Source organism: Rhopalosiphum padi, chromosome 1 (assembly GCF_020882245.1).
Source record: "Rhopalosiphum padi isolate XX-2018 chromosome 1, ASM2088224v1, whole genome shotgun sequence".
NCBI lineage: Eukaryota > Metazoa > Arthropoda > Insecta > Hemiptera > Aphididae > Rhopalosiphum > Rhopalosiphum padi.
This window is the reverse complement of record NC_083597.1, coordinates 83474251-83485625: the sequence shown is the minus strand read 5'-3', so window position 1 is coordinate 83485625 and position 11375 is coordinate 83474251. Positions and strand designations below refer to the sequence as shown.

At 34.4% G+C, this 11375-nt stretch overlaps 1 protein-coding gene across 1 annotated transcript; it reads left to right on the top strand.

The window, feature by feature from the left end:
* Positions 1 to 5700: 5700 nt before the first annotated feature.
* On the top strand, positions 5701 to 8458 carry LOC132918540 (uncharacterized). The gene is made up of 3 exons (XM_060979805.1): positions 5701 to 5868; positions 7889 to 8098; positions 8180 to 8458. The coding sequence occupies exons 1-3, from the start codon at positions 5767 to 5769 to the stop codon at positions 8456 to 8458; spliced, it is 591 nt and encodes a 196-aa protein (XP_060835788.1). The 5' UTR covers positions 5701 to 5766.
* Positions 8459 to 11375: the final 2917 nt, after the last annotated feature.

The following is an 11375-nucleotide window of genomic DNA, read 5'->3' as shown; positions in this document are numbered from 1 at the left end:
TGTAAAAGGATATTTAAAAACAATGCGCCAGCGCTGCGGTCGTCAGAAAGGCGTAAAAATCGAGAAAAGGTAGAGAGAAACGGCAGGGAGGTGGGTGAAGTTGAGTGAGTGCGAGATAGAGAAACCGAGTGAAAAAGAAAGGAAAATAAGATAAAAGGTCATATTTTCCTATTAATCTCGTGATCATTATCATTATTATACGTAATAATGATAATAGAGAAAATTACTGTCTCGTAACGACTCGAGAGCGCGCGCGCTTGATTACCCGCTGTTGCACTGCATAATATTAATGTAGATCTCTAGGGGAGACAAAGTATATAAAAAAATAAAAATAAAATAAAAAATGATACGCGACAACGGGTATTTTAAAGTATAAAAAAAATATATATATCACATGCCGATGAGCCGGGACCTCGTGAGTGAGGTGTACCTACAGGAGGTTGCAGGGGATGATGCGGTCAGGGCGATGGTGCTGCAGTGTGCAGCTTGCAGAGGCGACTCTCCGCCGCATCGGTAGTGGTGGTGGTGGTGGTGGTGGTGGTGGTGTGAATTGGCGTTTGGAGTGGTCAAGGGTTGTAGGCAGTGACAGTGGAGAAGGGATGCGACTGCACCTGCAGGTACATTTACCACGACGAGGAGAGGGCGGTAGAAAACTAGGTGGTAGAATAGGGGAAGGCGGTCGTTGGCGAACGTATTGATCCGACGGTGGTGGCGGTAGGGCGAACCGGGCCCACGGGTGGAACGACGAGACGAGGACCCCTGCACCCCGGCGCAACGCGCAAAATGTTGCGTAACATGGGCAAAGGGGGTGACCGGGTGGCCACGGGAAGGGGGCCGACGCCCGGCGCGCCTAGTGCATCGCTTCCACAACGGATATTTCGGCGGTTGCACGTGAACTGCAGCCCGAGTATTCGTAGAATTTTTCAACGGTATATATGATAATAATATTATATAATATATTATGTGTTTGTAATATTTTATTTTTATAGGTATTTATAATATTATGAAATTTATATTATTCCATTTTTCAGAATAACATAAATTGTTTTTATTATCATTCCCCCCGAAAAAAAAACAATTCTTATTTATAATTATTTATGTTTATCTGGGATCACGTTAATTTTTGTTAGACGGCGCTAATAACTTTAATCGACTGCGGGTAGACATGTAGGTATACCTACATAAAAAATGCGATTAAAAAAAATTCTAGGTACTAACAACTTGTTATAGATTGCATTTATCTTTGTAAAATTAGAGTACTCGTAATATTTTAATGGGTAATTTATGTTACCAGCTTCGCATGGAGAGGAGTAAAAAATTCAATTTTACTTTTTTTATGTAGGTTAAATGCCATTTGAACACAAAACACTTCCGTCAATGAGAAAAAAACGAATTTAGTGTATAATAATGCTTTATTGATTTGTTCTCGACGAAAAACTCCAGTCCAGATTGCACTTGCGCGGTTCATATTTACAATATGCAACTTTCTGGATATTTAGGTACACCGCATAAGTAAAAATGGAAATTGTTTTTAAAAACTTATAATTATTGCATTTTGGTACAAAATATTATATAGTTTTTCGCCTCATTAAATATTTACAATTGTAGATTCTGTTTTAAAATTTAAAATTTAAAATTTGGTTTAATGAAATAAAAGATTTAAATTAAATCACGATTATTAGAGGTGTTAAATTTCAAAATTGTATTTCACTAAAATGTTTAAGTGGAGATTTCCAGAAATATCAGGAAATGTAATTTATTCCTAAATTTTGAATATAACCGTATATTAGATCATTCCTATTATAAAACTTCGAATTATTGTTTAATTAAATTTAGAAGTATATTTCATTAGTTTGTTCATCGTAAATAATCGTTATACATTTCACCTTAATAGTGTACTTAATATATAAATATATAATTTTTTTTTTTAATTATTCATAAGATAACAAAATATATGTAAACATAAATAATCATTAAAAATCTTGCTATAAAATTTCTTATAGAAATTTCCAATAGCCTGAAATTATCATTTTTAATATTTCTAAAATAAAAATTTCTTTCTAACATCATTCATCACGCAATAACACTGTTCAAAAAATTAAAAAAAAAATTATATGCAAAAACAAAATCTTTTTACTACAAATTATTTAAAAAAAATTGTATGATATTAGATGCATTTGTATGTCAACAATATCTCATAAATATTACGGTCTCTACAAACATAAAACAAAATATTTTTAATTTAGCGTTTACAGATGAAATACGCAATATTATACATTATACTCGCAATATATAATAATATAATATGCAGAATTAAATATCCATCTTAGAATCTAAACTACAAGATTTTCTTGACGGTTGTTACAAACAAACTTGTACTTTGAAACTATAATGGCTACGATTATATAAGAAAATACTTATAACAAAACATTTTAATCTAACTTTTTTGTGATACGAAAACGAACAAGGATTAGTACATTATTTTATTCAGAAGAAAATATTGTCGAAGTATGAAACCATTCTTAGGGTTCGCGGCGGCCAAAGGGTGTTAGCTGTTACGGTCTTATAGATAAGAATAAGAATAACCAACGTGTAATAAATAAAAAAAATAAAAAAAACTAAAAAACGGTGAGCAATGAATTCGGTTTTTTAGCGTCAAGTGCCGGGAAAACTTTTTAAAATAACTTTATAATTAATACGGCTAATTATAACGATATCTGCGATTTTCGAGAGATGATAAGCCGGCGTCGGCGGAGCGGGAACTGTACCCATAAACCATTGTATATGTATGGTAGAGCGCGTGCGCCAATCTTTGTGTAAATTAGTGTTAACCTCGTCGGTAGTTGAATATAATAGCTGCAAGGACCGGCCGAAAAAAATTAACTATAAAGAGTTGGTACGCAACTGTGAGGGAGTGTACACATTTTTGCGGGCTGCCGACCTGCATATTTTATAATACGACTGGTTTTTTTTTTTTTTCATCGTAATGGGCTTCTACCCGTATTTATTTTTTACGGATTAAAAGGTTTTTTATTATTTAATCGGGGTTTACCGATCCCGCTCTCACTCTCGACCCGCGTCGTAGAGTTCGTTCGCACCACTGCGAATACTTGTCACGGTTCGTCGTACTTCGCTCAACGAAGATTGCCCTCGCATCCTAATTCCGTTCCAATTACCGTCTTTTTACTTTTATTATTATTTTGCTTTATTTTTATTATTCGTATTTTTTTTTTTTCGTATTTTTTGATCCTCCGCAGACTTCGGATTTTTCCCGACGGAACGGTGGCTTCAATGTCTCGGGGGACATGCCGAAACGCCTAAGTACCACAACGTCAACGAAACGGAGACGATGGAAAAATATAATAATACGACAGGGCTCGATGAATATTTATAAGGTTTTTTCGTGATCTTTGATTTAGCAGAATTTTTTATCAACCAAAATATTTCGTTTTCCACGTAGGGGAGAAATACGTATTGTGTTCGCGTCAACTGTCAATCAATATTTGACATGTAATTGTTTATTTTATAAATCAGTGTAATAGCAGTAGAAATGTATATATTTATGTAGTAATAGTATACCTTGTACACTAGTAATGTTAAAGATACATCGTGAACTCTATACAAGGAAAAACACGATTTCAATGGCGAGTGGGTGGGGAAAAAACGTATACGCTCGTTTGGTATTATAGTCGAAATCTATACGACTGTCACCTAACATAGATCACATGATTTATGCATTTTAGGCATATTACTTTGACATGATGTTTTTTTATTTTTTATTTTTTTTTTTTAACACATCGTTTAGCAACCTGGTGTTGATTGCAAATGTAACTATTTTCAAGTGATTATTTGGTCAACATAAGTGATTATTATTTACATTTAAGAATATTACATTATTTTTTTGAACGAATGAAATGACGTACATCGTAATATCGTTGTATCTATTCCGTTTTATACAAATACGAATTTCGCGATCAGCAGACCAACGATTGCGAATCGTCTTTTTTGCGTAATAAAGCAATCATATTATTATGTATTAATTAAACGTACCGCCACTGTATATAGTTTGTAAGGAGCTTTTAGCTTTATAAATTCCAATGAATCATGAAACTTTATATACAATTTACCTTGTTTGACCATTCATGTATGTTGTCGGCAACTGAACTTAGTAGTCTTTTACAGACTTCTTGGCCTCGAAACGACTAGAATATTGAAAAAAAGAACCATTTCGTTTAGTTAGATGACGTAGTTTCACACTTTTTTCTAGTAAAGAATATTAATGAGTTATTCAAGAAATAAAGTAGCTTAAAAATCAAAAAATATTAATAACATTTTTTATATTTTAAGTCTTTTAAGACTGAAACATAAATTAATATGAGAATTTTATAATTGAAATTAACTTCTAATAAATTGTATATGTCGACAGCTCACTATTGACTCATCACTTAAAATAATTGTTTCTGAAATTCACAACAAGAACGACTTTTAACCAAAACCATCTACACGAATACACAATACTTGTCAGTTCTACCTCTGAATGAAGTGAAAATAATGAAATAAATATTTTGTTATTTCACTTATAATACAGAAAATGTATAGGAAATCCTATATAAGTAAGATTACATATCTTGTCTTCATACCACGTGTAAGAATTACAAATCAAATATTATTATTAATTTATTATATTTGTGTTGGAACTCCGATATCTCGTTTAGGGGTTTATGGCCTGATTTTTATGTCCGTGTTCAATCTTACATATTTCGGTCGCGTAGGAACTTCCGTACCTATCCCTTTTTAGTCGAACGAGGCCCGGTGATGTGGTTATGTCTTGAGAAACTCGTCCCGCAATTACCGTTTACCCGCCCACGGTCGTACGAAATACTTTACGGTACTGTGGCCAACCGTCGCGGTCCTCAAAGGCACATGAAAGCGCCACACTCCTTTTGTACGACGTAATATAATACCTACACAAAATATCCATTGCCTTATATAAGCATAATAACACACACACACACACAACACACACACACACATATATGTATATATATATAGTGAGCAACCCTTTTTTTCATCTCCTCCGAAGGAACGGTACTAAATCAAACGTGACGCGACGAGACGTCTTTTGAAGACGTGCCTCTGCGGTTAATGCACACGCCGCTCGTGACTGCTGCAGCGTTGAACACATTATGCGATATATTTTCCGCGAGACGCGCGTGTTTACCCCCACGACGACAACGTTATTTGCATTCGAAATGTCAAATTACGTTTCGACGCCAGTTTCGTTAATCGACGCAATTAGCACACTCTAAACACTGTTTCATAACATTGACATTTCCCAAAGGCCTTACAATATGTATGTATATATATATATACGAGTAAACCGCGTGTCTCTCACTGTATCGTATTTATATACATATTTATATACACTAATGGCACACGCGCGCGCGACGCCTAATCATCGTTCCCGCGCCCTCTTTACGTTATTATTATTAATCATCAGGCGGCGTTTGTAGCGCGTTTGTCGTATACGAAATAATATATTTTATTATTATTATTATTATTATTATTATTATGTCGCCGTCGTCATCGTTATAACTATTATCATGATTATTACCGAGTTCTCCCGGGCGATTAAATGCCGTGACGACAAATCACAGTATTTATACACACACACACACACATATATATATATATATATATATATATTATTGAACGTACTTACGAGACGAGCAATATTCGTCGCAATATTTCTTTTAATTGGCAGAAATGAACGAAAAATCGTGCCATCCGACCACGATGAACAGCCAGCGAGTGACAGTCAAAATCCCCGACGGATTGTTGGCCTTAATGATGGTCGTCGCTCGAGAGGCGAGTACGCATTACATAAACATCACATAAACCTAAGCCTGGCCGGTCTTTAATGACTGCCGACTTATTGACACGCCGAACGACTTATTAATCAGACAGGCTATATGTCACTTTTGTGTTTTTCCGCCTTTCACGTATATAAAATTGACGCGGTCAAACCGTTCGCCGCTCAAAAATTTGTCCTTTATGAAGAGATCTGGAACTTTGCTTGATTGTACATTATATACTTTGTACTATAGTATTTAGAAGGCTCTGCGATAAACTCAGCTCTTCCAAACAAACTAGGACCTTTAGTATTAGGACGCGCTGTTTGGAAATAATACATTTGTTATTTAATTATATTATTATAAGAACTACAATCTTTTAGTATTCAATTCCATTAATATAATATAATATTTTGTATTATAATTTATTTTATATATTATTAATAAATTAATAATAATAATCAGAATATATAGTATAGCATAATGCATTATGATTTTTGGCAATACCTATTTGTCTTATGTACGTAGGCATTTTTGATAAACTTAAACTAGGGCTTATCTTTATTACACGCATTATGTTCGATAGCAAAAATAAATAGAGCATTGAATCGAGTAGGTATTATCCAGACATCACGCAAACACATATTTCAATATTTTTTATAATCATTTCCACAGAGAACAAATTTTTTTTATACGATTTATACAATATAGTATACGCACAATATAAACACTACATTTTTTTGATTCTGTTCACACATCCGAGTTTAGATTAGGTTAGGTTAGTTCTTTTATCTATTCTTTTTGTTTTTTGCATGAAAAAATAATTGGTTTGTGGGATTCAATGCAAATATAAAAACTATATATTTTAAATTTATTACAATAGGTATACGCAAAGAATTCTTATCTAACATATCACACACCGTCAAAATGATCTTTTACAAATAATATTACTTACTTTTTTATGTATAAATATGCTTATAAAGCTTATAATTATTAGTGTTCGAATGGCATATAATATTAATTTGATGATTTTAGCAAAACAATTTTTAAATTATAAAACTAAATATGTATAGGTTATCATAATTTAAAAAGCAAGATATTGCTTTTACAGACAAATAAAGTAACAGTAGAAAAAATTAAATACCGGCTTGGTATATTATTATTAATTGATAAGTCAAACATTGAGAAATACTTTTTTTCAAAAAGTACTTATTCCACCAAAATAAATCTTAAAGTAGGATTCAGATTTGAAGCCTTTTTTTAATAATAATAATACAAAAATAATTTTTGTAGAAAATACGTTTAATTTAATATTTAAGATAATGTGTGTATTTTTTTGCCTTTTTTGTGTTTAATTTTCAATTAATCTGCTAGTTTTATACACGACATATGTATATTTTTCACACAGACTATTTAGATAAGGTAAATAATAACACAATTACGCAGCTAATAATGCATATATTGTAGCCAAATAATTTAATAATGCAAGATACGACAATATTTTACTTTTAACATCTGACACAGCTCCTTTTATGATGGTCGTTCAATTCAAACTTTGTACCCAAATATTATTCATTTAACTTGTTTTCCCTAACCTTCTACGTTTTACTGAAGGTAAATTATCTAAAAACATGGTAGTGAATTTTTAAATGTTTATAATATATGTTTTGAACTCAGCAACGATATTGTATTTTCTAACCGATTTTGGGTAACGCTATATTCAATATTTATCAAATAACGAGATAAACCCGAAATCATATGTATGAATATATGATTCATAAATTTTTCCTGAAGTGGAAAATCTCGTGTAGCGTGCTACGTAAAATAAAATGTTAGATAAGATACGATTTTTTTTAATACAAAAAAGTTAAATCAGCTGAAATCTATTTAAGTTTATAGTACATTTTGTAATTATTGTTTTTTTTATATAAATTCGATGTTTTTTTGTTGCCTTTTTCACATTTTAAATTCTTCCATTATTAAAATATATTGCCTTCAAATCCAAACCCTACTTATGTTATATAATACACAACTAGGTGATTCGTCACTCTCCCGAAGACGAGTGCACGGCGTACTCTATCGCGGCCGATTACTTGGAAGAAATGCTCAAAGAAAATCGCGGGAAAACCGTCTCTTCGATAGACAACGAATGGACTCGTGAGATTATTGCTCAAAACGTGATAAAAACGGTTGAAAAATACGGCGTAACGACCGAAACGGCTAACGACGCTGCGACTTTAATACAAGTAATTATTGTCCGATGGAATAAATCGAATAGCACATTAACATAATACATTATAATATCATTTCGTCGTTATTTCGTTCAGAGGGCTTGGAGGAAATACAATAAGCCAGTTTCGAAATCAAATCATGATTCTTTAGGAGCAGGAGACCGTGTCTTTTTTAAGGAATTACAGGAGGACACTTTTGAGGAAATGAAGTACGAAAACGATTCCGACGATATGGAACGTGTAAACGTAGTGAGAAAAGGCCAGAGAGACTATGTGCCGCCGATTCCAGATTTCATAGACGATTTATACTCGTTGAAATACGAAGAAAATGTAAATAGTCGATCAAAGGATATTTCTTATGAAGACGAAGAATAAAACTTAAATAATTTGTAATTGTATAATGGTGTACGCATTTTTGATTCATTTATTTATTTATTTATTCTATAAACGAGACTGTCCATTCGTTATCTGTAGATAGTAATGAATTCCGTTCGTGTAAACACTGTTTTTTGTTTAATATCTTCAATCAAATATTTTAATTATATATTTTACACTTGCGGGATATGCTGTCGTGGTTGTTTCCGACTTTTTAATTATTTTTTAAATCTTATTTTGGAGAATAATTATTACTTAATTAGTTTTTGATAAATTAATTGAAAAAAGTTATCTTACCGAAATACTTATTTCCTTTAAGTATGGTATTACTACGGTACCAATAGTGATAATTGAATACTGGATTTGGCTTAATATTTCATAAGTGTTAAGAAAATATATTATATGTTTTAATTAATAGATTGATTTGAGTTGTTTAAGATAATACCAAAAGGGAATTCCCCCTAATAAAAGAGATACCATTGGTGTCCGAATAAAAAATGTTTGAACGTCTAGCGTGAGGTGGGTTAATATGACTATCTAAACATGTTCAGCAATGTGCCAAACGCGGTAGAATTGAGTGGGTATTATCAACTAAATAATCATCACTAAAAAACGGGATTTTATATTGCCGCAGAACACGATCTAAATAGTATAAAAAATCTCAAGAACCTGAGAATTGGATCTTCAAATACGTTTAAAAATTCCAAAAATCTAAATTTGAATAAATATGTCGTTATATAGGAGTGAGTATGATAGATGAATCATCATCGTAAACAGTATGTAATAATAACAACAACAATATAGTCGACAAAAAACTTCCCGAAATATCTCTGGCATACACATTATATACGTGTATCTAGTGGTGTATGTGTAGTGTAAATAATATAATAAGTGATGGCGGTAACTCAATACTGTTTTAGACGCAGTATACTTAATGATATGAAGCTCGGCGAGGGCGTCGGCTGGTGTGGAGCGCGTATATAGGTGGCGGCAGTGGCGAAATGCACATCGTGTGTCCGGGGCCAAGACACGTCGGTAATGAAATAAAAACAAGATATTTATAATGACATAATCGAATGGTCTTGTGCCGACAATTTGGACCCGGAGGCTACAACAGCAATGGATGACGGACGTACGGACGTGCAGCGCGCGTGTCCGGGGTGCCGATGGCCGGGCGACTCGGCTGGAAATTATAACGGCAATCTCGTACGCCGGACACGTACGGCCGATAATATTACCGCCGAACATTCGTGTGTGCATACGTATATGTTTAAATTTATATATACGTACATATATTCGTGTATATAAAGGGAGTGAGACGGAGAGAGAGAGAGAGAGGGGGAGCGAGAGAATAGAGTCGAAAACGATTGATTTTGGAGAGGAAAAAAAATAGACAGAGAGAGATAGAGAGAGAGAGAGAGACGCTTCCAGAGAGATATCAAGTCTCTTTTGTGTAGGCCAAAGGGGAGAAACGACTCGTGTTCAAAAATCAAGCGCGTACTCTGCGCGCGTATATAATGAAACGAAAGGATTTCGGGACAAACGGGGACGAGGGACGCAGAACGGTTGACTTTGTACAAATAGAATTACAGCGCGGCAAAACATTATTGTTGGATGCAAAAATTCGAGTTAGTGCGCTCCTGTCGTTCTCTTTGCCGGATCGAATATAAATTCGATTGCGAAAAAAAAAAAGACCGAATCGCAATCGCCGGTTTTCAATATCTGCAGCTGCGCTCGGCTCTCATTCCGAACGGTACATAATAATAATATGTAATATTTCCGTATAATATACATTTGTATGTCGTATTGTTGTCTGGAGTGCATCATAATACACGCGCGCGCATGTGTATACGACGGGGGACGCGCTTATTTGTTTCTGGTCGCGACGGGGATGCAAATTATAGGCCTGAGAATTATCGTGTCGTGTATACACATATATACGGAGATGAGTGCAATCGAAAAGTTTTGCCGTATGATATAACGTTATATATGGCGATATGCATATTATAGCGATCGAGCCGTTGACGAACGCATAGTGGTACGGCGTGACTGGGGCGCGATGTTTAATATGAAAATACCGTGAAACCACGGCGGATCACGCGGCGTTTCTTAAAAATATTAAATCAAACCGAGCGAATGATTCGCGGTATACGCTCGCGGTTTAAAAGAAACACGCGCACGTGTGTGAATAAAAACATATTATATAATAATATGTAATAAATAAATGACGTATAGAGGAATGTTTTTTCTCGAAACGGCTTTCCGTTTATATATTATTACGCACTCGTTTATTATTTATTCCGCAAAACGGTAAAAACTTCCGTCACGCAGTCTCTTCGAGTCGGCTACACCAAAAATAACACGCGTATGAAGTCGCTCGTCGCGGATCTGCTGCGGTGTGTGCGCGCGTAGAGATTAATTCGCGGGAATTTCGAAACTGCGACGAGTGGTGGCAATATATAATACAGTATTCGACGGGAAATAAAATGGCGAGAGAGAAATTTCCGTAGACGGTAGAGAGAAAAAAAAAAACCGAAACGGAGAGAAAGAGAGAGCAGACTGGTGTGGTGCGGGTGCGCGTGAGCGAGAGAGAGTGAGTGAGAAAAAGAAAGAAAGATATTTTAATGAAACCGGAAGATCAAATCGTTTCGCAATCCAATCATCGCACGAGCGCGCGCGCGTCGACAGATCGTATTATACACATTACGTTATGTATATATATATATATATGGCGCGGAGACTCGGCCCTCAGGACTGATGACGACGTTTATTTAAATTAAAAATAAATCAGACCGCGCGCGCGTTTTCTCGGCGTACGGCGGCGAGGTATAGAGGAGAGAACTGGATTTTTTTATTTTTATTTATATATAAAAGTGGCTGTGGCGTTCTATTTACGTTTAGGAATACAATGTGTACA

What these genes read in the sequence shown, in the direction of transcription:
- LOC132918540 (XM_060979805.1), top strand. Translation starts at nt 5,767, where the DNA reads ATGAACGAAAAATCGTGCCATCCGACCACGATGAACAGCCAGCGAGTG. An exon ending in TGATGGTCGTCGCTCGAGAG is followed by an intron (nt 5,869 to 7,888) that starts GCGAGTACGCAT and finishes ATACACAACTAG; the next exon opens with GTGATTCGTCACTCTCCCGA. An exon ending in ACGCTGCGACTTTAATACAA is followed by an intron (nt 8,099 to 8,179) that starts GTAATTATTGTC and finishes TATTTCGTTCAG; the next exon opens with AGGGCTTGGAGGAAATACAA.